The 27532-nt window shown below is 45.5% G+C and overlaps 1 protein-coding gene across 1 annotated transcript in view; it reads left to right on the top strand.

Annotated features, from left to right (window-relative positions):
- Positions 1-3518: 3518 nt before the first annotated feature.
- Positions 3519-27532, top strand: part of NFE2L3 (NFE2 like bZIP transcription factor 3) — a 36104-nt gene continuing 12090 nt past the window's right edge. Inside the window, exon 1 of the mRNA XM_069958765.1 lies at positions 3519-4280. Within this exon, the coding sequence (XP_069814866.1) occupies positions 3789-4280 (492 nt within the window). The 5' untranslated portion in view covers positions 3519-3788. The remainder of the gene's footprint in view (positions 4281-27532) is intronic.

Here is a 27532-nt window from a genome sequence, read left to right as displayed (position 1 = left end):
GCTGCAAGTTTAAGTTGTTTTTTTAGGACAATAATTGCATCACCTGCCGAACGGACCGCAGGACAGATCTTGGATTAAAAGCAGCTATCCGAAGGTACAAGTGGTTGGGGGGGGGGGGGGTTCGGGGGTCAGATTGTCGGTACAAAGTTGCTTTAAAGAATACAGGTTTATATCGTGTGCTGTGGTCAGTAGTGTGGACTCTTTATAGACAGCAGCAGGAGATCTTATAGCATCGGATTACTCTAGCAAAATAAATATACTCCACACATATAAACTGCATTGTATTGGAACATAAGCCATTTATTATAGCATCCTCAGAGGCAGATTTATCCATGTGTAGAAATGACTGTCTCAGTCAATGTGTGCGGAGCTGGGATACATCCACGGCCGGGGACTATGTAACAACCATTTACATTCCCTAGCAATAGGTTTTATGGGTCTGGCACTAATTTGCCAGGTATTTGTTTTCTTGCTGAAACATATAAGTTGTATTGGAAATGTCCATAAAGGGAGCGCACTGAGTATAAAACCAGGAACAGATGCTGCTGTGCCCCAGTGATCACCTTTATGATATAACAGCTTTATCTGTCTACACATTGGACAAGGTTCACATAAAAGCTAATAACTTTTTGACACCTATAAAGACTTATACTTAGAAAAATGGTCAAAAGAGGTTTCCAAGAGCTGGGCTGTAATAGCCTGAGCTATTGATCGGCCTTCATTATCAGAGTCCTGTATAAACCCTTTAAAAAAAATAGGGGTCAAATTCATTGAATGATGCATAGGTACCATTTTTCTTTTTGAATAATTCACTTCAAACTTGATTACTCCCCAGTTATTGTCTGGTGAAAAGATCAAATAAACTGACTGAAATTACAATAACGTATATTATTGGCAGCCACCATACCTCTCTTAGCAACAAAGCAAAGTTCAAGAGCACCTTATGATGAATATAATGAATCCCAGTAAATGCGCGCCTCACCGGACTGGATCACCATCCGTATACGAATCCAATGTATCATGACATAAAGAGCATCAAAGTAAAAATCCAGCATGTGGCTATTTGGTCACTGAATTCCGGCCGCAGAAAACTGACATGTCAGTTATTTGCGGCCCCGTATGGGATCCCGACCGGAGCGTGTACGATCCCATACCAGATAAGGTTATGTTGCGCTCCACAAAAAGCAACAACAGCCGTACTTTTACGTAGTGTGAACATAGCCTGATGCTGTCCCTGTCTTGACACAGGCAATTAGTAGGCTGTTCCCAGTGGCATAACTACCATAGAGGCAGGGAAGGCAGTTGCTATGGGGCCCTTGGAGGGAGGGGGCCCGGGGATTCACTGGGAAGATAAGAGCCTCCTGTGTCCTTTTGCTTAACCTCTTATGTACTGCAGTGTGTAAGTGACCCAGTGTTCTCTTACATGCTGCAACACAAAAAGGGTTAATAAGCTCAAGACAATTAGCTGCTGATAACCTCTGTTCTCCAGCTCCTGCAGAGGTTAGGGGTTATCAGTGCAGGAGTAGTGGAGCAGAGAGCTAATTGTCTTCTGTATTAACCCTTTTTTGTGTTGCAGCATGTAAGAGAACACTGGGTCACTTACACACTGCAGTACATAAGGGCCTAAGCAAAAGGTAGTCTGCTCCTGCATCTATGTATATAATCATGAGGCTCCTAATAGGCTGTTATAGTTAAATACAGTGGATGGACATAACAAGCAGACATTGGCTCTCTGCTCTGCCAGTCACTGTTGTGGCTGCACGCAGGATTCTGCCTCTGGCCACAAGAGAATTTTTTTTTCTGAACAGAACCTCTGCTGCGGACTCACTGTAATGTGTTGAAAGCCTCTGTTCTCCATAAAGGTTGTAGTGGATTCGACAATCAGTCTAGCGTGTATGGGGCCATCCTGAACCACCACCGACAAATCATGTCAGTCATAATAGGGGTCGGCAGTGATGGAAAATCATGCCCGCCCCCTTTGTTCAGAAGAAGCTGAGCCCTAAGAGCGCTGTTGCTTACAATTTTCCATAGAGAACACAGGAGTGCTCGGCCATGCCGAAGGATCCTGTATGTGAGGAGGATGGGCCGCAGATATATATGATGGCCTAACAATTAGTTATTAAAGGTGGGACCCTAAGCCTAGACCATGCTGTGCGAGGAGTGGTAGTGGCAACAGATTCTGCGGTGTATGATGGGAGCAGTGTGGGCAGGCTGTGCTGTGTATGATGGGAGTAGTGTGGGCATGCTCTGCTGTGTATGATGGGAGTAGTGTGGGCAGGCTGTGCTGTGTATGATGGGAGTAGTGTGGGCAGGCTATACTGTGTATGATGGGAGTAGTGTGGGCATGCTCTGCTGTGTATGATGGGAGTAGTGTGGGCAGGCTGTGCTGTGTATGATGGGAGTAGTGTGGGCAGGCTCTGCTGTGTATGATGGGAGCAGTGTGGGCAGTGGGGGCATGCTCTGCTGTGTATGATGGGAGTAGTGTAAGCAGGCTGTGCTGGGTATGATGGGAGCAGTGTGGGCAGGCTGTGCTGTGTATGATGGGAGCCCGTGCTGTGTATGATGGGAGCAGTGTGGGCAGTGGGGGCATGCTCTGCAGGGTATGATGGGAGTAGTGTGGGCAGGCTATGCTGTGTATGATGGGAGTAGTGTAAGCAGGCTGTGCTGGGTATGATGGGAGCAGTGTGGGCAGGCTGTGCTGTGTATGATGGGAGCAGTGGGGGCAGGCTGTTCTGGGTATGATGGGAGGCTGTGCTGTGTATGATGGGAGCAGTGTGGGCATGCTCTGCTGGGTATGATGGGAGCAGTGTGGGCAGGCTGTGCTGGGTATGATGGGAGGCTGTGCTGTGTATGATGGGAGCAGTGTGGGCATGCTCTGCTGGGTATGATGAGAGCAGTGTGGGCAGGCTGTGCTGGGTATGATGGGAGGCTGTGCTGTGTATGATGGGAGCAGTGTGGGCATGCTCTGCTGGGTATGATGAGAGCAGTGTGGGCAGGCTGTGCTGGGTATGATGGGAGCCTGTGCTGTGTATGATGGGAGCAGTGTGGGCAGGCTGTTTTGGGTATGATGGGAGGCTGTGCTGTGTATGATGGGAGCAGTGTGGGCATGCTCTGCTGGGTATGATGGGAGCAGTGTGGGCAGGCTGTGCTGTGTATGATGGGAGGCTGTGCTGTGTATGATGGGAGCAGTGTGGGCATGCTCTGCTGGGTATGATGGGAGCAGTGTGGGCAGGCTGTGCTGTGTATGATGGGAGCCTGTGCTGTGTATGATGGGAGCAGTGTGGGCAGGCTGTTCTGGGTATGATGGGAGGCTGTGCTATGTATGATGGGAGCAGTGTGGGCATGCTCTGCTGGGTATGATGGGAGCAGTGTGGGCAGGCTGTGCTGTGTATGATGGGAGTAGTAAGTGCAGTGTTCTCCTGTCACATGTGACACCAGACAGTCCATAGAGCAGCGTTGACACCTTCCCCATCCTCCCTGGCCCCGCCCCCGGCTCCGCCCCCCGCCCTGCCTGCCGGCCTGCCTGCCTGTGGGGAGTGCAGCTATGCCCGGCATTGTCACCGTGCATTGATGTCTTTGTGTCTGGCAGCAGCGGAGCAGCCGGCGTGCTCTTTGTCTTGTTCCCGTTTTAGGGGCCACTCCGGCTGCTCCCCGCCGCCCGTCTGATCCCGGCGCCCGGGTATGCCCGCTGCCCCCGCCGTCCTGTGCCCGGTGGCAGCAGACTGATCGCCAGCAGCAGCAGCGGGAGCCGGGAAGTTCGCTCGTCCTCTTGGCCCGGCAGGGATACAATGAAGGATCTGAAGAAGTATATGACAGAAGGTCTGCTGCAGTTCGCCATCGTGCTGAGCCTGGCCGGGGTGCGGGTGGACCTGGACTCTTACCTGCCGCCCATCCGGGAGATCATCCTGGGCACCAGCTCTGCCTACTCGCAGATCCCCTTCCACAGCCTGAGGGAGGGCGCCAGCCTGCACCCCAAGAGCCCGGACCTGGACGCCTTCTTCACTGCCCGGAGGCTGCTGGGCGAGGTGAGGGCGCTGGGGGACACACGGGTGCCCAGGACGGAGCTCAGCGCCTGGCTGGTGCACACCGTGTCCGCGGACGATGCTGCTGAGACTGGCACTGCCAATGCCCTGCACAGCGAGGAGGGCAGCACTGAGAGCCCGAGCCAAGGCCCAAGCCAACCTGCAAGGAGCAGCAGCCTCCAGGCCAGCCATGCCACCCCCTCACAGCCACACATTGGCACCGGTGCCACCTCCTCCCCTGGAGACTATACCAAAGAGGTAACTAGGGCAGCAGTCATGGCTCTAACCTGGGATCGCAGCTTCACTGCTTGGGCTGTGTTCACATGCAGCAGTTTGGTCCATTTTTTTTTATGTGAAATGTTTGTTTTTGGGGCCTAAAAAAAAGAACAGAAACAGAAACCATAAAAAAAAGGGCCCAGTTTTTTTTTTTTTTTTTTTGAAGCTGAAAAACCTGTGTGGCGTGTCTCACATGGGCGCAATATTGGTGAACGTTTGCGTCCGTGTTAGTAACGCTGGCCGCCACTTCTCACCGTCGGTCCATTCCGTCGTGAGGCCGTATTGCGTCCATGTGAATACGGTCTTACGGTTTTGTCTTGAGGCAGTTTTTCTATTGTCTGAACAAGGTCATAGAATGTGTTATTGTATGAACAAAGTCATATAAGTTGGTGATCGTTAAATCGGTGAAAGACTACAACTCCCATCGTACCTGACAGCGTCATAATAGGAGTTGTAGTTTTCCGAAAGGTGAAGATCCACAGGTTGGAGATCACCGCCCTATGTGGCTGATATTACAGGTGACCTCCCATACCCGCTGTAATGTAATGTCACCTGATGGACGTTGTTACGTTGTTTCGGGGCTCATCCTCTAGAATCGGCTGTTTATATAGTCCCAGAACAAATATGGAGGCATCATGTGTGTTTGTGGAGCACCACGCCCTGCCCTGATTCTTCTCATTCTAATCATTGGAGCTCCTGCCACTCCTCTGACATCTCCTCTTTGTGTTCTGTCTTCTAATAATAGGAGGGTTTGTTAGTAAACAGGAGGCAGGCTGCTCCCATTGTAGCTGGGCTGAGGGTGGATGCTGTTGGCTCATCCCGCCACGATGGGTGTAGTAGAGCTTGATGGCAAGTAGAAGGTTCAGTTTTTCAAGGTGTTGCATCACTTGGGAAACTTTAGCCTAACCTTAAGAGATCTCTGGCAGAGCAATGAAGATTTCTGCTGATAGTTTTCTGTTTCACAATAAGTCAGTTTCATTTCTTGGGGGGGAATTAAGGGCGAACTCCAAGTCTGTCTGGAACCTGAGGACTATAATCTCCTGTGTCAGGGTTTATCTGATAAGAGACAGGTGCAGTGTATACAGAGGCCTCCGCTCCAGGGCTCTAGAGTCACCCAAACCAGATAAGCCATGTCTGTCCACAACTATGGATAGTCCTAAACGCAGGTGTCTACGCTGCTCCCCAGGATTTATAGTGAAAATTTTTAGAGCTAATAAGCTTAAAGGGGTTGTCCAGCGAAACACTTTTTCTTTCATATCAACTGATATCAGAAAGTTATACAGATTTGTAATTTACTTCTATTAAAAAATCTCAAGTCTTCCCATACTTATTAGCTGCTGTATGTCCTGCAGGAAATGTTTTTATTTTCAGTCTGACACAGTGCTCTCTGCTGACATCTCTGGCCGAGACAGAGGATTTCTATGAATCCCCATAGAAAACGTTTCCTGCTCTGGACAGTTCCTGTCTCGGCCAGAGATGACAGCGGAGAGCACTGTGTCTGACTGAAAATATAACATTTCCTGCAGGACATACAGCTGCTAATAAGTATTGGAAGACTTGACAGTTTTTAATAGAAGTAAATTTCTGATATCACTTGATTTGAAAGAAAAAAAAAATTGCTGGACAACCCCTTTAAAGGGGTACTCCAGCAAAAAAAATGTTTTCTTTAAAATCAACTGATGCCAGAGATTTGTAATTTACTTCCCTTCCGGTACTTATCCGCTGCCGTAAGTCCTGCAGGAAGTGGTGTATTATTAATCTCTGGCACTTTTTGTCACCAGTTGATCTGAAAGAAAGAAAAAAAAATCGCTGGAGTACCCCTTTACCCTTCCAGGGATGCAGACGTCCCTGTTTTTAAGGTCATGTTCACACAGACAAAATCCACGCTGCCAATTCCTTAAAATCTACAGTGCAGGTTTTGATGTGGATGTTTCAAGCTTTCATTGGTTTCAATAGAGGCTTCCTTGTGGAACTGCCTAGGAATACTGGCATATCACTTCTTATTCTTTATAATGCGTTAGAGGAAAACTGTACGTCATTTTTCCACATTTTGTATTGAAACCGGTGTGAGATTGTTTTAAAGGGGTTAAAACAATCTTAGAGTTCGAGAAATCGTGGCAGCTTACTTCTAGACACAGCACTACTCTTGCATTACAACTCTCATCCCACCCCTTTCCTATCCATAGACTTGCACAGGCAGCATATAACCTGATCTCTTAGTGAGTTGCTAGTCTGTCTTGTAAAAACAAGATGGAATTGAGGCATTTTTCAGCGTGTTTGAAATGAGCCTGATAAGGCGACTAAGAAGCATTTTTGTCTGATAAGATATATCAAAAAGTTTCATATATTTGCTAGTAGTGTGGATTTATTCAAAGTTTTTTTTAAATGGTTCCTGGATATAATGACGGCCAGTATTTCATAGGAGAACTGAAAGAAAAAAGGGAAGGAAAATAGCTCCAGTGGACCCAGTCACTTTGTGACATTGTGCAAGTATGCAGGCCCAACCCTGATGGTGGAGACTGTGGTATACTCCACTTACTGAACAGATCAGCAGCTGGATAAAGCTTTGCTTGTAGCCCCTTTAATCTATATATTAGGCCCTCCCCTATTAGTTGTCTATTACTTCTTTTTCCTAGAAGGATTCAGCAAACAGTGCAGGGCCGTTGCCTTTGGTTGGCTTCCCTGCTGGGACTTGCATCTGCAATACAGACATAAACAGAGGCAGCAGTTCTGTGTTGGATCGGCCATATGTTAGACCTGAACAGTGCCCGATAGACCCCAGTGACTTATAACGGCCACCTTTGAGGATTGTCGTTTTGACATACTGTAATAGTGACTATTGGTTGGACCATGATCATCCATCACCTAACCTGTGCACAGGTGATAAGTGTTGTTTTGTGGTCCAACCGCTGAAACGGAATTCCCAGCAGTGGCTTGTTATGGTAGATGTGAACAAAGCCTTACTGCACCTGAGTGTGGTTGTAGTAACGTACCGACAGCATCCACCCCCGCTCTCTCCATTCACTGCTGATAGACAAGATTGCAGCTGCATGGGAATTTAAATTCCCTGCAGGTGCTGTGCACTGGTTCCTGAACGGTGTAGGTTACATGCACACACGGCACTGCCATCTGGAGCTGGTCACACTGCCCCCTGAGGCTCCATGAGGAATAACAGGAACAGCACAGAGGTCTAGGAAAATTTGCTCTAGTATTGTTGTTTTATGGGTGGTGTAAGAACGGGAGAAGTTCAGACTCCATTTAGGGTGAAAAATTCCCAAATTGTTTGAAGTTTTAAGCTGTGATATCTACAAGGGAAAAGTTACTGTACATGACTTATCTGCTTACACTGAAGTCTAGGGAACTTCCACAGAGGGTAATGTAGTTTCCTTATTAGTTTATAAGGTGTATAATAATGAAAGTGAAGGTCGCCTGCTTTATGATCTACTCACATAGGTCATTTTGTAGTGAAAGTGAAAACATTTACAAGCATTGGCACACCATTCCCAGCAGCTGGAGGCTCTGGTACGTGTATAGGATGGGCATAGGTCTACCAAAAGGTTATTCTGATTGGGTAGGTTTATTGGTTTATCGTTTTGGGCCTCCATCACCAGCATACATCAGAATACTCATTGCTTATTAGACGTAGGACCAGCACCACCACCCAAAATGTCAGTGACTGGTATCAAGTCATGTGGCAGGGGATGTGATGGCTTCCAGTCCTCTTAACCAGACCGGTTAGATTGACAGCAGTAGCATACACAAACGTGTATTCTACCGTGGGTGTAAGAGTTAACATGCAGGATGTGTATAAATCATATGAAGACATAAATATATTTGGCAACATTTAAACTGTCAAATCGACACCTTAAAACCTCCGCCCCCCCCCCCCCCCCCCCCCCCCACGGGAGCACCCTCAAACCGTTCACCTTTGTGGAATGTTTGTATATACCCCACCCCTTTTGCTCTACGGTTTGCCGGATCGTGGGATTGCCCCACTATGAGTCATGAGTTACGTTGTATGTATGTTGTATGGCCCATTGTGTATTAAGTGTGTAGACACCTTAGTTATCTCATTTAGTTATTACTACTGTACTTCTATTTTCAAGACTGCTGTTTCTGACAAACCTGTTTAGGCCACTGCCTGTTCAGAGTTCAGCAGAAGTTTCTATTAGTGTTTATCTTGGCTTTTCAGGCTTCTGTACATAATTTTTACATCTTTTTTAAATAGTGTAGATATTTCATTGTGTATGTTATTTTTATACTGTGTATGCCTATACATTGGGATATACTGAAACCCAGGGCTGACCGACTTCCACTTCATAAATGGCCAGTCAGACACCAGGGGAGTTATTTATCAAACTAATGTAAAGTAGAGCTGGCTCAGCAGCTTTTTCCTAATGTCCTACATGATCCTGGGGCGACTTCTAAAGGGGAATAAGGCAAAGATATAAAGCAGATTCTCCTTTGTGTGTGTGTGTGTGTGTGTGTTATAAGAGAAACAGATCGCTGAACTCAGGGAGACCAGCCAAACGACAACACTGCCGGCTGCTAGTGAAAGCGCTCAATGCAGTGAAGTCCTAGGTGCATTGCCCCCCTGGGAAACATGAATATGCAAAAGAGGAGCCCGTGGAGCCTCATTGACGAGTCTCAAAACACAGGACTAGCCAGATATCCCTCCGGGAAGGACCCAGCCAAGGAGCAGCTCCTGCTCTCCTCTTTTGCATATTCATGTTTCCCAGGGGGCAATGCACCTAGGACTTCACTGCATTGAGTGCTTTCACTAGCAGCCGGCAGTGTTTTCGTTTGGCTGGTCTCCCTGAGTTCAGCGATCTGTTTCTCTTATGGCTCTACTAGGCATTGCTCCCACCTAGCCAGAATCCTTCTCCACACTGATGAGGAGCAACACCCCGAAACAGCTGTATGTGGATGGTTACCTAGCCTTGGTTTATCCCTTGTCATTACATTGACTTATAGGGCCACTTAATATGGTGGTTTTGGTGGTTTCCTAACAGGAGCTGCTCCTTGGCTGGTCCTTCCCGGAGGGATATCTGGCTAGTCCTGTGTTTTGAGACTCGTCAATGAGGCTCCATGGGCTCCTCTTTTGCATATTTATGTGTGTGTGTGTGTGTGTGTGTGTGCGTGCGCAGTGGATGCAGCCAGTCTCCTGCCTTCATGTCCTGAAGAAACTAGATGGAGCAGGTGATCTTTTCTGCTGACAATCTTCTATGTTTCTAACTAAATATTCAGCATACACAAAGAAACACTGCTAACCTTGCCAGATCCCTGTGATATAGAGGTCAGACATAGGCCCAGCTTCCGTGCTCCTGAATCGTCGCGGCCCCACAGGAACTACCCGCTTAGCCAGTCAATGACTGCAGCTGTGCCCTGCCTCACTCACTGATTGGCTGAGTGAGCATTTCTGATTGGGTCCATGACATCACAGTAACAGGAGCTCGGCGGGGGACCATGAGCTGTGATGCTGCTCTGCAGGGGCACCAGAACACATGAATAGGACGACTTTATTATGATCCCCCTGCCCCCTGGATTTTTTACTGTTGCCCAGAATACCCCTTTAATTTCTACCCCCTTCTCTCTCTAACACACACACAGCCTGATGCAGCTATAGCGCACATGCAGACACACACACACACACACAAGCTGCTTCAGCCATAGAGCACACACACACAGCCTGCTGCAGCCATAGCGCGCGCACACACAGCCTGCTGCAGCCATAGCACACACCCACAGCCTGCTGCAGCCATAGCACACTAAAGAAACGCACAATTTTCTCCCAAAGTGTAAACACCACTATGAGGACAGAGGTTACTGCTGCACTACTTTTGTCTTTTCCTCCTCCTCTATATTACACATGATATCTTCATATTACACTGCTGCTCATATACAATCATCCAGCATCCAGGAAGAGAACAGCACAGATCTCCCCCCACACAATGGACTCTTCCAGCTCAGAAACAAACCACCAAATAGTGACTGATAAATTTTCCCCGACCACCCTTATCTAATAGGGCCAGTGCTTCATTGTGAGAAAGTGTTTTTCTGGTGTTCATAAATAAGGGCCTTAGATTGATAGAACATAAAACATATTAATAAGGAACGTTTATAAAATTCAATAATAAAATGTTGAAAGATTTTTTAAAAGCAGTAGTCGCAGTCGGAGAGCGTGAACCAAAAGAGTGCAGCAACTGATGAATCAGACTACACAGTTTTTTTTCTAGTAGTCAGCAACTACTGCATTAAAGTGAATCTGTCAGCTCTGTAGCAGGTATGGAGCTGGATATGCTGGCCAATATGTGCTAGGGGCATAGAACGCCCTTCCATTTCTTTAAACATTTTTATTCTCCAGACTTGGCTTTATAGGATGGATGCAACAGCTAAGGTCTAAGGCAGCTGAAATCCAACAAGACAACTGGTTCTGACACATTTGCATGTCTAAATGTGATCTGTATGAATTTCTGGTAGAATTTTTAGGAAAGGGAAATGTAAAAAAGCTTGGGGCCACTCACCTCAGATGAACTAGAACCATGTCAGATTGGAATAGAAAGCTTAATAGTTTCAAAGTTTTAAAGGGGTTGTTTCAGGGAATACTTCTAACACTGAAATGGTTTAGACTTGGGTAAAAACTAAAAAGAAATGTGTTCTCACCGACCCTGATCCACCTGGCTCTGTAATTCCATTGTAGCCTACTTACTGGTCTCATTCTATATACAAGAAAATAGCTTCTCAGCCAGTCATTGTCAGAGGCGGATCCCCACTGTGGTATAGGATTGGTATAGGAGTGAGCACTTAAAGGGGTAGTTCACCCAAAAAAAATTTCTTTCAAATCAACTGCTGCCATGAAGTGCCAGAGATTTGTAATTTACTTCTATTAAAAAATCTCAAGCCTTCCAGTACTTATCAGCTGCTGTATGACCAACAGGAAGTTGTATTTCCAGTCTGGAGAGCAGGAGAGGTTTTCTATGGGGATTTGCTCCTGCTTTGGACAGTTCCTGACATGGACAGAGGAGGCAACAGAGAGCACTGGGTCAGACAGGAAAGAAAACACCACTTCCTGCTGGACACACAGCAGCTGATAAGTACTGGAAGACTTAAGATTTTTTAATAGAAGTTAATTACAAATCTCTTGCACTTTATGGCACCAGTTGATTTGAAAGAAAACATTTTTTGGTGGACTACCCCTTTAAGTGTATGCAGACCAGAAGCAGTGCACTCCTGCACTGGGCTCTGTCAGAATGCCAGCAGTGGAGGATCAGGGCAGGTGAGTACACTTTTTTTTTTTTTTTAACCGAGTGTAAAAAGGAAAGCCCGATATCCCCCTATTAAACCATGACTTGAGACCACCAAGATATGTTGGCTGCATGAAATGGCTAAGGCATATGAGTTGTAGGAAAAATCATTTTCTCATCTGTCCAGCATATGTTTATGCCACAGACACATGAGTAGCACTTTACCTTGTTTGTACTCGTAGCATTAGCTGGGTGGGATGCACAGACTTATAATGATGCTGAACATTATTACAGTGCTCCCTGTGCAGCTTGCCTTGTATTGATGCAAATATGTATCTTAGCCGTATTGAAAGCAGGTTCAGGTTATTTCCATACATAGTTGTGTTATTAATAGTCCTTTTCTATAAAGCAGTTTGCATTTTCCAGTCGGTTTATTGATTGTGTACAGTACGGAGGGCTGATTGTCCCCAATGAGTTGTCTCCAGATGAACATCTATATTATTCACTAGTGCAGCAGTCAGAAGTTTTTGTTGCATGAAGGAGGACATGATAGGCTGTGCTAATGTTACGGCCAGCACATCAGCCATCATACATTATACATCAGCCTGGCGAACTGCCCCCTTTCTTCAAAAGCATCATATATAAAGGGGAAGTCACAAAAGCCCAGGAAGGTGGGGATGAAAAAAACACAAATCAGTGCAGACACCAGCCGTGCACCGTTGATGCAACTTTTTTGGTGACTTCATACACCAAATAGCGATATATATCCATGTAAGAATCTTGTGGATTTGGTGTATGTCTGGAAAATCTTGCACCTTATGTGACACCAGGAAACTGGGATCCGTTTTGTACATGTGCTTCATTGTATTATAGTTACTTTATGAGCTTCTTAGGTCTTTCAACTAATTAGCATATTTTTACTTACTTGTTTCTATTTCAGTAAAGCAGATGTTACGCTACAAAGGCTGGTTTCCTGGAAGGAAATGAACAGTCTTCTTTTGCCATAGGAAAAAAAATCTTGTCTCATGTAGCATGCTTAGAAAAGCTAAAGTTTTCTTTAAGAAAAGAACAATAAATAACCTGGTGTCATTCTGGTGTAATGTGCAAATACCATTGTTTGGAGTATATAAGAGCACTGTATGCTGCCCGAGACACAGTGGAGGCAGGAACCTATAAGGGGGAGTGTAGTTTTTCATAAACCATCTGCATTATAGCTTGTTTTTATGATGAAAGCCACAGCAATCTGCTAGATCTGTTATAATGCAAAGAAGGGGTCAGTGGAGCCTCAGTTGCGAGTCTCAAAACACTGGAATAGCCAGATATTCCTCTCTCCAGAGAAGGAAGCCTGTTGCGAAAGGGTGTCTCCCAGAACACTTAACCACAATGAAACGTAGCCCCTTAAGTCCCCACTCTGTTGCGAGCATTGGGACACAAATAGGAAAACATCAGGGTGGCCCCTAAAAGTCTAACTCTGTGGCGACTATAACGACATAAGACAAGGCTTACCAAGGCTAGGCATCCATCCACAGACAGCTGTTTCAGGGTATTTGCCCCTCGTCAGTGTGGAGCAGGATTCTAGCTAATGGAGGCAATGAAAATTAGACCAACAAAACACAAGAACCACTTAGGGAGCTTAGAGAGATCAGTGAGATTGCCCCCTACAAAATTTAAATATGGAAAGAATGGGTCCGTGGAGCCTCAGTTGCAGGTCTCAAAACACGGAATAGCCAGATATCCCTCTCTCCAGAGAAGGAAGCCTGTTGCTAAGGGGTGCCTCCCAGTGGGGAGAAAACCAAACCACCTTGATACGTAGTCCCTCAGGTCCCCACTCTGTTGAGAGAGGAATATCTGGCTTATTACCATGTTTTGAGACTCGCAACTGAGGCTCTGCAGACCCATTCTTTGCATATTAAAATTTTGTAGGGGGCAATCAGTGGAGACTCTTAAATGAGTACTCCCCTGGACTTTTTTCACTGATCTCCCTGAGCTCAGTGATTGTTGTGTTTTGTAGATCTGTTATAAGGTGCATACCAAAGGCACCTGGCGGAACCGTATTGACTGGCGCATGTTGCACTATTGCATCTATTTCACTCTTGTGACATTGAAAAATCTCCAATATCATGGGGTTTTATTTGTAGTGAAGGTAATGTTAAAGTTGTTGTCCAGGCTTAGAAAAACATGTCTGCTTTCTTCCAGAAACAGCACCTCTCCTGTCCTCAGTTTGGGTGTGGATTTTGCAGATCAGTTCCACTGAAGTGAATTGTGCTGAAGTGTAATACCACACACAACGAGGGGACAGGGGTGGTGCTGTTTTTGCAAGAAAGTAGCAGTATTTGATCTAATCCTTTGTGTTATAAGTGTCTGATTATGTGGCAGCAGTTTAGAGAAATTTTTTTCTTGTTCCACCATGACTGCCCCTCAGCACATCTGAGGTCCATAAAGACATGGTTGGGTGAGTTTAATATGGAAGAAATTGAGTGTCTTACACAGAGCCCTGACCTCAACCCCTGTGAGCAATACACATTGAGGGTAGCTTCACACGTACCGACTCGCAGCGTTAATAACGCTGCAAGTCGGCTAGGTCCTGGCAGATCACTTTCACTACATACACACAGAGGTCTGAACAACCGCTGCGTGTATGTAATTCTGCCGGCCGCTTAACCCCTTCAGCTCCCGCCCGGCTCACGCTCTGTATACATTACCTGTCCTCGCTGCACGGGGTCCTAGCGTACTGCTCTCCAGCCCGGCCAATCAGTGTGTTGCCCAGCCACTGATTGGCTGGGCGGGAGAGCAGTACGCCGGGACCCCGTGCAGCGGGGAGAGTTAATGTATCAGGGCTCCAGATGGCGACCAAAATGGTCGCCAATGCGACTGACATTTTGCAAATGGCGCCCAGATTTATTAATCTGGGCACCATTTGCGACTGGCCCCGGCGGCGGCGCGCTGTCTCTTTAAGATGCGCGGCTGATGCGCGGCTGCCGGGGGTGTCCCGTCCTATCCCCGGCAGCGCGGCGCATCAGTGAGCTGCCTGGGGCCCTGACTTCCGGCACAGGAAGCGCGCGTCAGAGACGCTTCCTGTGTCAGAAGTCACAGCCCCGGCGTACAGGGAGCTCACTGACGCGCCGCGCTGCCGGGGATAGGACGGGACACCCCCGGCAGCCGCGCATCAGCCGGGGACAGCGTCCGAAGAAGAAGAGGATCGCCAGGGGAGCGGGTTGTCAGGTGAGTTTGTGTGTTTGTTTTTTTTAAATATTGCTTAGCATAGAGGAAAGGGGGGGGGGGATCTATAATGGGGGGAAGAGAAGGGGGGGCATCTATAATGGGGGGAAGAGAAGGGGCCATCTATAATGGGGGGAGAAGAGGGGCCATCTTCAAGGGGGGGAGAGGGGGCCATCTATAAGGGGAGGGGGTATCTATAAGGGGGGGAGAAGAGGGGGCATCTATAATGGGGGGGAGAGGGGGCATCTATAAGGGGAGGGGGTATCTATAAGGGGGGGAGAAGAGGGGGCATCTATAATGGGGGTAGAGGGGGTCATCTATAAGGGGAGGGGGCCATCTATAAGTGTAGGGCAAACTGGCTGCAGACACTGGGAGATAGATATATGCACAATTATTATTATCAGGGCCCCTCAGGTGTCTGTATTGTAGGGGGTCACTTGCATTAGTCACTAGGTGAGAGATATATCTATCTATATACACATCTTGTGGGGGGTCACTATGGCTGCAGTCAGAAGTCTAGCTCAGTATGTATAGACTGTTGCAAGCTTTTAAAGGGAACCTGTCACCCCCGGTGCCGGGGTGACAGGCTCCCAACCCCCCGTTAGAACCCCCTATACTCACCTCATCTTCACCCCGCTTCTGAAGATGGTCGGGTCACGGAGATCTCAGCCGCTGCAGCCTGACGCGCACACTGAGAGATGAGTCCAATGCTCATAGAGAATGATGGAGCGCTGGACTCTCCCATCATTCTCTATGAGCGTTGGACTCATCTCTCAGCGCACGCCGGGCTGCAGCGGCTGAGATCTCCGTGACCCGACCATCTTCAGAAGCGGGACCCGGCGCGATGAGGTGAGTATAGGGGGTTCTAACGGGGGGTTGGGAGCCTGTCACCCCGGCACGGGGGTCGACAGGTTCCCTTTAAGTTCAAGTTCAGAAGAGTAAGCCTCATTAAAAGGCTAGCCAAGTGAAGCTGAAGTACTGAGTCAGACTGTATATGGTTGTCAAGTTGCAAGTTTCCATGTTGAACGTTTTCAAACTAAGAAAAGAAAGGATCTAAAGGAGGAGGCTGCTGCCGCGGCCTCTGCACACAGTAAGTCCCATTTAACATAACATTAATTTTACATGGTTTAAAATGTTGGCGACCAAATATTCTATTTGGCGCCTAAATTTTTCAGGTTAGGAGCCAATGGCTCCTAGGTAAATTTTTTAGTCTGGAGCCCTGTGTATACAGAGCAGGAGCCGGGCGGCAGCTGAAGGGGGTTAAGCGGCCGGCAGAATTACATACACGCAGCGGTCGTTCAGACCGCTTCGTGTATGTAGTGAAAGTGATCTGCCAGGACCTAGCTGACTCTGCGAGTCAGTACGTGTGAAGCTACTCTGAAGCTATATTCACACGTAGTATTTCAATCTGACTTTTGGTCAGTATTTTTTCAACCAAAATCAGGAGTGAAACTGACAGGACAAAATTATAATGTAAAAATTTGAACAGTGTCTGTGTTTTCACGGTCACTGAACGGCCGGTCTCTTACGCCATGTGAACATGGCCTTAGACTGGTTTTCAGCGTGGGCTGGGATGATCCCTGACTTGTCCTTTCTAAGTGTGCGTTCAGCACTGCATAGTGTATAGAAAGGCTGCTTTCAAGAAGAGCGTGCTCTCGCTCACACCTCAGACTACACCGGACACTGACTAGTTGTGTGTCCTCTAACAGGGGACTTGGCATAAGCCAGGGCCCAGCTTGACCACTGTAAGGACCGTTCTGGCTTGCGTCCTTCCTTGACAGAATCCAGAGTAAGGGCGGGTTCACACTACGGAATTCTCGCGGACAACGTGCTTTTCCACCGGCTCCATAGACACCATTCTATGGGCCGGCGTATTCCGCGATCCGCTAAAAGAAGTGACATGACACTTCTTTCAGCGTATAGCGGAAAGGCGCCCAGATGTGCGGGCGGACAGCTGACGGAATTCCGCGGACATTGTCCGCGAGAATTCCGTAGTGTGAACCCGCCCTAAGACTCCCAAAGGTGTGGCTACACTTCCTCTCCCCATGTGACAACTTCCTACGCATATGTAACGTGCTGTCAGTGGGTGAGAAGAGAGTGCAAGAAAAAGAGAAGGATAAAGATGGGTAAAGAAGAGAAAGCGCTCTCTGAGACAGTAACCCTGTAAAGGGGTATTCCCCCCCAAAATTATTTTTGCATTAATACATTGCCCACCCGTAGCTTTCCATCTTTCCAATATAAAGTTATTATGGATTCTGCACAGTTCTGCTGTTATCTAGATGCATTCACCCCCATGGATTGCATAGAATCATCAGACCTCAGTCCAACCCAACACACTCCCTGCTCCTGGCCCCGACCCTCCGAGACGGCATCACGTGTCCTCCATCTCTTCAATGGGCTGGGTTCTAACCCAGTCCACGGAAGAGAGGGAGAACAGTGAGACGCTGCAGCTGTCTGCCTCTCTGACAGCAGCCCCCCCCCCAACCCCATAAGCATTGCATGATGGGAAATGTAGTTTCCTATCTTGGATATAGACTATCTTTTAGAAAAACTTGTAACTCTGGAACGGCAGCAACTAGAAAGATGGGAGACTGCTCAAAATACTCAGGGGGACTTGGTGAGTAAGACCAGCTAGGTTTAGAGGCATTTAATTTTTTTTAGAAGTTAGAAAGAGTTTTTTTTTAGAGAGTTAGAAAGAGAGAGAGTGTGAGTGAGTTATTTATCAAACATGGTGTAAAGTGAAACTGGCTCAGTTGCCCCTAGCATCAGATTCCACCTTTCATTCCTCACAGACTCTTTGGAAACTGAAAGGTGGAATCTGATTGGTTGCTAGGGGCAACTGAGACAGTTTCACTTTACACCATGTTTGATAAATCTTCCCCATAGTGTATATACATATATGATCATCAACAAAAATTTCATAAAATATATATTATATGAAATTTATCTGTGGATAGTAGTGAACTCTCAAAGAGACATTATATAAAGAAGTACTAGAATAAAACAATGGCTCTCTGTGTTATAAATGTCGCTGTCATTAAATAAAAAAAAAAAAAGTTGACGTCATAGAATACAGAGTATTTGCTATAATAGACCAATCTAAGTAGCTGACAAAAGATGATTGACAACTGTAGGTCAGGCTGCTGGGGAATACTAATACCTGATCCTATACACTTGGTGTCACATTCCCATTAAAGTCAAGGCCATAAAATATATTTTCAAGGCTATTAACTGGTTTGTAGAATAAATCATCCCTGCGCTAGAGAATCCTATCTTTAGTTAGCTTTACTCCATAATATATTAACCACGTTTTATGGATCTCCATAGATTTTATAATGTAAAAAATTTAGTGACACTGCATGTCTGAGCGCATTTACCCTTTATTGCTTCATTAAAACTGTAAAACCCCTTTAAGGCCGCCTCTCCCATATATGTAGTCAGATCAGCAGAGTCCAGATATTCAACCCTCGGGCGTATACAGAACCATTTAAGTATGTGTCTGGGAGGATATCTAAACTGTAATGTCATTTATTTAATATATTTACAGTGTGTAGACGCTGCTCCAGGCCTGGAAAGCAGGAAGCGTGGGAGCTCTGTAGTGTAAGGGGCTATCTAGTGAAGACATCTACTGCTCATACTACGCTCTGGTAGGACGTATATAGACATCATAGGGGGGGCTTGCCCTTCACCCCCCTCTACGTGCCAGAATAGCTGACATGGGCACCCATGCATTAGCCACCATGTAATGCAACATTTCTGTAGTAGTGGTCACTGCAAGGGAAAAGAGCCGACGCAAACTTAAAGGGGTACTCCAATGACAATCTTTTTTTTTTTTTTAAGCCAACTGGTTTAAGTTATACAGATTTGTAATTTACTTCTATTTAAAAAATCTCCAGTCTTCCAGTGCTTATTAGCTGCTGTATCTCCTACAGTAAGTGGTGTATTCTTTCCAGTCTGACACAGTGCTCTCTGCTGCCACCTCTGTCCATGTCAGGAACTGTCCAGAGCAGCAGAAAATTTCCATAGAAAACCTCTCCTGCTCTGGACAGTTCCTGAAATGGACAGAGGTGGCAGCAGAGAGCACTGTGTCAGACTGGAAAGAATACACCACTTACTGCAGGACATACAGCAGCTGATAAGTATGGGAAGACTTGAGTTTTTTAAATGGAAGTAAGTTACAAATTTATATAACATTCTGAAACCAGTTGATTTAAAAGAAAATATTTTTGCCAGAGTACTCCTTTAATGGTAGCTGATCACCCAGATCATCGAGAGGGTAAGAAAAGCCAGGCGTGTAGGTAGCAGCTGATCATCGTGGTTGTGGAGGTTTAGCAACAGACTGGCATGTGGATTCCTTACCAATGGTGAAAAAGCTGCAGATTGTATGGAAGACACCTGGTAGCAGCTTTTCTCCCAGAGGATAACATCTTCTTTCAGGGAGACGGGTGCCCCAACACCATAGATGATCAGCCAGCCTTTCTGAGATTGGTGCTTTTGGTCATGTAATGTATATGGGGTACTTTTAAAATTATTATGTACATTATACCTTATAGTATAAATTTGTACAGAATCTCAATTTGAAAAGCAATGGGATCCTTATTCAGGGTAATGTGTGTTCTCCTCCCCCCCCCCCCCCCCCATACCCCCATAGCCATTGTTTTCGTGGGTGTTCTGGTTTCCTCCCATACTCTAATAGATTAATTGGATTTCAATGAAATTGGCACTAGTATGTATGTATGTATGTGTGTGATAGGGAAATTAGATTGTGCCGCTCGGGACTGACTGATGTGATTATAGTCTGTATGCTAGGACCAGATAAGCAACTGAAGATAAATAAACCTGTGATTGACAGATTCTGTATATCACAGACACTGCTGTACATCTTGAGGTTCTGCATCATTGTGGCTTATTCAGCTTCTGCAGAACATCTTAATGACAGCAGAACTGGAGTCAACAGGATCGGGCTGTGGTGTAGGGATCCTGTAGGGGAACTATGAGCAGGTTAGACAAACCTAGCCTGTTGATAGCTCCTTATTGTGCACAGGTGCTGAGGATGAAGGTAAGTCTTCTACCACCATTTTAGCACCATTCCTGTGCTGTTCGCAGTGTAATCCTGTGCCTGATAAGGCCGTTTGCACTGGGGGTGGGACTACTGCCCCCCTGAGCACTGATCCAGCCGTCTCCGCTTATAATCATTAGAAAGGATGGATTGGTGCTCTGGGGGCAATAGCCCTGCCCTTAATGCTCTAAACTGCCTTACCCGCCACAGGATTACACTACAAACTGCACTGAACAGTGCCGAGGATGAAGGTAAGAGACATACCTTCATCCTCAGTGCCCCTAGCACTATTGACTTAACTGATAATAGTTCCCCTTTAATATATATATGTGTGTATATCTATATATATATATATATATATATATATCTCCTTAGGCTGCTGCAGCAAATCTGATCCATCAAGGCATAAACTTTACAAGACAGCTAGGATCTGGCACAATGTGTCATTACAAAGTCCTATAAAGCTGTATTTCTAGCTTAAAAATAGAATACAATAGAATGCTGGAACTCCAATGAAAATGATTGAACAGAATGCAGATTCAGCCATTTCTACATTGATTGTTTTTGAAGCGTCCAAACTGTGCTGATCACTGACCTATGAACTCCCCTTTAGTCCTGTTGTGAGGTGTGGCCTCCATAAATTACATTTATTTTCCTGCACAACCTACAGATAATCGATCAGATAGACATCTGGGGAATTTGGAGGCCAAATCACCACCTTGGAAACATAGAAGATTGTTGGCAAAAAGGACCACCTAGTCCATCTAGTAGTAGTTAGTATTTCCTTTCTTATTATCTTAGGATAGATATATGTTTATTACAGGCAGTTCAGTTATTGTTGATTTACCTACCACATCTACTGGAAGTTTCTTCCAAGCATCTACTACTCTTTCAGTAAAGTAATATTTTCTCACTTGGCTTCTGATCTTTCCCCCAACTAACCTCACTGTGTTCATGAGTTCAGTTTTTTTAAAAATCTTAGTTATTTTCCTAATGTTTTTCAGGCAGCCTTAAGGCCCTATTACACAAACCGATTATTGGCCGCTACGGCCAATAATCGTCATGTGTAATAGAAGACAACGATCAGCCGACATAAGCAATGTCAGCTGATCATTGCAGTCGTTTGTCTTTCAATAGGAGCGACGGCAGCAGACCGCTGCTATCTGCAATGGGCTGCCCGGATGATCTAGCCATCACCCGGGCAGCCCCCCTGCACTCACCCGATCGCTGCCGACGCATGCAGCGGCAGCAAGCGGGGAACGTGTAACAGGGGCTTTGGGGTTGTATCCAACTTTTTCAGTCACCGGTAATCAAATACATAGCATTTGAGGTTCGCTCATCTCTAGTCTGCAACAATGTAGTAGTATGGGTCAAAATCCAACATCCATATTAATGCCAGGACCCTTTCCAATCAGACTATCCTACTGCTTTCCTTCCATTGTGCATCCTTGTGCCAGGTCTTTCTTACTCTTTTGCCATCTTGTTCAGTCACGTCATTCATTTTCAGAAAGTTGTGTTTTCTGTCTGTATTATAGACAGTGTTCTGCATAGTAGGAGGTGTATTTGTATACAGCATCATCCAGCAGTGTTCTCCGCAGTTATCAGCTTAGTCGGTGCTTTCTCAGTGATATTCTCATCTGGGGTGACCTGTTTTTTTTGCCAGCACCATTTATTATTTCCTTGGACGTAGATCTCAATGATAAGTATTGATCTGTGTTGACAATTTAATACACAAGCATAATGAGATCATTGACTGGTATTTAGCCTGGCAATTAGGTCATCAGATGACATCTGTGGAAAATGTATGGCACAGTGCTGCTTCCTGCTCTATGCTGGAAATCAGATTAATCTTTTATAACATTTTAGTTTATATTAGAATTCACATTAAAAGACTTTTTAATGACTGTAGATTTATAAATTACTTCTATTTTAAAAACTGAAGCCTTCTAGTACTTACCAGTCGCTGTATGACCTGCAGGGGTCCTGTAGTTATTTCCAGTCAGACACAGTGCTCTCTGCTGCCACCTCTGTCCATATCAGGAACTGCCTAGAGTAGAGGAGGTTTGCCCTGGGGGGGGGCTTGCTATTGCTCTGAACTGTTCCTGAACATTTAATATCATTTTCTCACAACATATTTATTAGAGATGAGCGAACCTCGAGCATGCTAGAGTCCATCCGAACTCGAACGTTCGGTATTTGATTAGCGGTGGCTGCTGAACTTGAATAAAGCTCTAAGGTTGTCTGGAAAACATGGATACAGCCAATGACTATATCCATGTTTTCCACATAGCCTTAGGGCTTTATCCAACTTCAGCAGCCCCCGCTAATCAAATGCCGAAAGTTCGGGTTCGGATCGACTCGAGCATGCTCCAGGTTCGCTCATCTCTTATATTTATGTTTTTATGATTTCCCACCATATTAAAGCATTAATACTTATGGTGGCATAGGTGCGATGTCGGGAATTAAATTTTGTTTCTTTTAGGGAACCCCCAAAGCAAGCCAGGGGAGGAGGTGATGTATGTTCCGGCCGCTGGGGGGTTAACTTATACACTCACAGCAGGATGTCAATCCCGCTGTGAGTATGTATTCTCAAGGGGTTGCACTGACACTGGATCTGCAGCAGATTTTTCTGCAAATCCGCTGCAGATCCGGTGTGTGTTGAGGCAACCTTAAGGGGAAGCCCAGCTATTTGTAAAAGCTGGCAGGGGGAATTTGATCAGGAGTACGAACTTACCTCTCTCTGTGCCTGTGGAGCGGGACGCTGCTCCATCAGCAGGGACAGGCATCCCCCCGAGTCGTGAAGTCATCACAACTTGGGGAAGAGAATGCCTTCCGGCGGCAGTCCCAAAGCCGGTCCCACCGCTCACCGCAGACACAGGGAGAGGTAAGTTTGTTTTCCTGATCAAATTCCCCCCTTGCCCCTGCGGCTGCCAGATTTTACAAATGGACGGACTTCTCCTTCAAAATATGGGAAAAAGGGCCAAAATTTTGTTTTGCCTGAAAATGGTTAGGGTTTAGGCCTATGGCTTTTTTTTTTTTAGCACAAAAAAATCAAATATGGTAAAAAAAAAAAAAATCCAAAAAAGGTACAAAAACATCTTAAAAGTTCTAACTTCCTTTGAGTTTATTTAATCAACTATACAGTAGTCTACTAGTTATAGTACATAACCCAAACTTTAGAGTTCCTGTGTCGGTACTACATTACATGCAGTGAGTACAGCTATTCAGGTGTCATATATCTCCTCACCTATAGTCCCATTACCTGCAGGTCAGACTGTTACGAGTCAGTATACCTTACAGGCATACACCTGCTTTGCCTATGTAGGTAACTGAAAAGTAACCTGAGCCGCCCCCCTGGATGGGCGTGTGTTCTTTTTTTTTTCACTCTTTTATGAGACAAAAAATTTTCTTTGTAGAATCTTTTAACAAAAAGTTCTCCTCCCCTAGTAAGAGGGAAGACAGGGATGGAGGGACAGCTGTCTCAATGACAAGGGAGCAGCTGCTGCAGGATACTTAGGAACAATAGGCTTAAGCAGGCAGCGTAACATCTGCTGTGTGCTTGTCATGGGGGGCTTGTGTCTTGCAAATTTCTACCCTCCTATAAAGATTAAGTTACCTGTAATACCGAAGGGGAGAACGTTATAATCTGGTCCTGTGATCTCTCGTGTCTTTTCACGAGCGTCTCTGTTACGAGTTCAGGCCTTATGTTTCCCAAATATAGTTCTGAATTTTCCCATCATCGCCTAAATGAACTTATTTAGATGCCAGAGTAAAGCGCCATCAGGCAGCTGCTGTGGTGTTACATTGGCAGCCATTCAATGGGAATGCCACATGTGATGCCACCATAAATGTAGAAATAAAAGACATGGCGGCACATCTACAGGTTATAGATTGATCTTCTGCTTCTCATCAAAATTTAGAAAACGAACACATTGTTAATACACTTTGCATGAGCCCATTTGCCACTTTACGGCGACATCACTTAAGTGTGTCAGTATCCTAAAGGGTTAGTGATGTTCAGCGATCACCATCACTACAACACCGACACCTATAGGGGGAGCAGCCCGATATTCAGGCGACCCCACTGCTGCCAGATCCAGCCCCTCCAGCTATGGGCCATGCCACTCCACAGCTTTTCAGCAATAAAGGCTGCCGCATAGCTTCACGCCAAATAATGCCACATATCCCTGTTGCAATAAGGACAGTTCTTTGTTTAAAGCGGTTGTCTATGATGAGATTACTCCTTAAAGGGGTTATATATATATATTTATATTATTTAGTATATAGTATTATTAAACAAACTTGCCTCCTAATCCTGATATGGCAGCACTATCCCCCCCATTGGTAACAGTTTGTTGTCTAGGTTACCAGCTTTATAATACCCCATATATGTATACAATAGCCTGCCAGACCACTGTTTTTAGAGCAGAGAGGTGGTCTGTAACCTAGACAACCAGCTGTTAACAATTGGATGGAAGAAGCAGCATATCAGTAGAAGGAGGAAAGTTTGCTAGATATTTGTATTTGCAAAAATATTTAATTTGATGGTCCCTACAAGTATAACTATGCTAGCTGACTCTTTAATACCTGCAAGCTTATAATGACTGCCAGAACAATGCAGAATTGCAGTAAGGTTACAAAGGTCACACAGACAAAGAGACTGGTGCACAGCTCTGTGCTTCATGTACACTGTCATCTTTAAATAGATATATTAGCAAAAAAAAACCTGTGATGCATCAGTAGATACCATGAAATGAAATTCTCTAGCATGTTTAATGTAGTTATTTTGTGTGATGATCCATGTAACAATGGATCACAATGGACTGGATCACTTTCACTGACCTTTTCAAAAGGGGATTCAAAATATACACTTACAAATATTTTACTATACTATATATACATTTTTAGGACAAAAACCTACTCCCAAATCCCCCATGTGAATCCTGGCTATGAGCCTTGTGGTGTTTGTCATTGTATTGTAGTTTGGGTAATTGGTGGGTTGTGTTTGGCAAGAGAACAGATAGAGAAGGGTGGAAGAGAGAACAAATGTTAAAACCTATAAGCTGCTGGGGGGGGAAGGGATCCATCTGCTGAAGATCAGGCTAGTCACACTGACCACCCCCATTGCCACCTCCTGTTCTGCACATCCTGCTTATGGCTGCACTCCATAGTGGACTGACAGATTATATTATATAATTAGGCCTGACCCAGTACATAACACACAGGGGATGCACAGGAGCTTGTGCAAAGAAAAAGATGTCTACCTCAGAAGGTCGCTGACCTCAGTCAGACTGAATGTTTTCCTGACACTAGATTTTTTTTTTTTGGTTGCATGTAGACTGTAGTAGGATTACATAGTCTCTATCACTAGAGATGAGTGAACCCGAGCGTGTAGTTTTCTATTATCTGTGGCTGAAGAAGTTGGAGGCAGCCCTAGGGAGTCCTGGTAAACAGGGATACAGCCTATGGCACACAATGTATGTTTAGCATAAATCACGTCCGTTGTTGCAATTTGCAACAACGGCCATGATTTATGCAAAACATACATTGTATTTGAATTAATAGAATCCCAGCCAGAGCGTATACACATAGTATACGTTCCGGTCGGGATTCCTACCAGCCACACAAAAAACTGACTTGTCAGTTTTGTGTGGCCGCTATTGAACAGCGGACGCACAGACATGTCAGTTCACACAATGGAGAGTGGAATCTTGAATTGAAATGTGGGTGCACACGAGTGTGTCCGCATCCAAATTCAACAGAAATGAAGATCATCACTGCAGTACCGGCTGGGATGATCTCCACTAACACCAGCCATTATGTGACCCGGCTGGTTTACAGAACTGCTGGTGTTTTACGCTGTGTGAACCCAGCCTATGGCTGTATCCATGTTTTCCAGGCAGCCTTAAGGCCCTATTACACCTATAGATATTTTACAGAAGCAAAGCTGGAAGCAGCAGGGAAAGGCACCTGAATGATACTTAGATCATTTGGCCAGCCCATTGAAGTCAGCAACAGTCTGCTATTACACGGAGCAACGCGCTGCAGACCATGGCTGATTTTTTTAACATGTTGAAAGACCACGATGATGGTTGCCATGTGCTAATACACTAAAATGTTATCGTAAGTAAGGCTGATAATCGTTTAGTGTAATAGTGCCTTTAGGGCTGCATCCAGCTTTCTCAGCCACCAGTAATCAGATGCGGCACGCTAGGATTCAGACAAATCTGAGTGTGCCTGAGGTTCACTCACATTTATCACAGATGAGCTTTGAGTCACTGGACATGTACCTCCTCTGCTTCTTTTCTACATATAAAGGTTTCCTGAACATGGCCTCGAAAGTGGTTTGTATAGTATATACAATTGTGGGTCCACAATTGTAATTCGTATAGGACATATTCTGCTCTATGGAGTGTGCATTTGCCTGGAGCCCAGATATGTAGTCTGGGCTCCTATACTTCTCTTGTGTGTGATGACAGTCTGGTCCATCTGTGCCTTGTTCCTGTTAAGTGCATGAGGTCTAAAAGAACTTCTTTAGCCTAGAGCCTACTATGCTAGTAACTAGGGATTTGGGTTCAAATGACCTTTGATGACGTAAAAGTAGATCATTTTCTAATGAGCCACAAGTGACCACAACCTTCCTGCCCGCCGTTGCCCCTTTGCTGTCAATCTAGTCAAATAGAAAAAACAAAGGGCGACAGCGCTCCATGGCGAGGATCAGAAGGACAAGGTGCAAAGGGGTTAGGGGTGCACGACAACCCTCACCTGATGTGGTTGTGCAAAGGGAGGCACAACACTCTGCAGCGTATAGATCAAGGACCGCAGACACTCCCGATATCCAAAAGGAAACAAAGATACAAACAACCTCCAACTCCAGACTACACGGATTATGGGGCGCAGGTCCAACTTGAGATCGAGGCACAGTGAGTAATAAAAATGTTTTATTGTGGAGACTCAACATGTTTCGGAACCGCACCGGTTCCTTTCTCAAGAGTCATGATGACTCTTGAGAAAGGAACCGGTGCGGTTCCGAAACGTGTTGAGTCTCCACAATAAAACATTTTTATTACTCACTGTGCCTCGATCTCAAGTTGGACCTGCGCCCCATAATCCGTGTAGTCTGGAGTTGGAGGTTGTTTGAATCTAGTCAAATAGCAGTATGCAGCTGTGATGGGGGAGAGAGGTTGGGCACTTCATTTCAGTTACAATATAACGGACATTATAAGTTGAAACCGTTGAGATCATAAAAAAAAATGTCAACCAAAAATAGTTGGAAAGTAATGATTAAAGTAAGTTAAAGCCAATCACTTTCACGACAAAGCAAGTCCTTACATATAAAAGCAAGTAAGGACTTGCTTTAGTTGTAATAGTAACTGGCTTTTATTTTCTTTAATCATTACTTTTCTAACTATTTGTGGTACTTAAGGCCCTATTACACAAAGCGCTTATTGGCCGTACTTAGACGATTATCGGGCATTACAGCTAATAAACGCTTTGTGTAACCAAAGGCAATGATCAGCCGACGATAGTTGTCTTTTGACGTCTTTCAACATGTTGAAAGACGTAACGAGAGCGATGGTAAGGATCTGCTGCAGTTTCTCCGTGTAACAGGAGCAGCGTCAGTAGACCACCGCTGTCTCCTATTAGCTCACCAAACAATCTAAAGAGTGGCCAGGGAGCTCCTTCAGCAGCCCCCTCCCGCTCCCACCCAC

This window comes from Dendropsophus ebraccatus, chromosome 2, assembly GCF_027789765.1.
Source record: "Dendropsophus ebraccatus isolate aDenEbr1 chromosome 2, aDenEbr1.pat, whole genome shotgun sequence".
In the NCBI taxonomy this organism is placed as follows: domain Eukaryota; kingdom Metazoa; phylum Chordata; class Amphibia; order Anura; family Hylidae; genus Dendropsophus; species Dendropsophus ebraccatus.
Note: the sequence above shows the minus strand (reverse complement) of the source record. Positions and strands in the feature narration are given on the sequence as shown.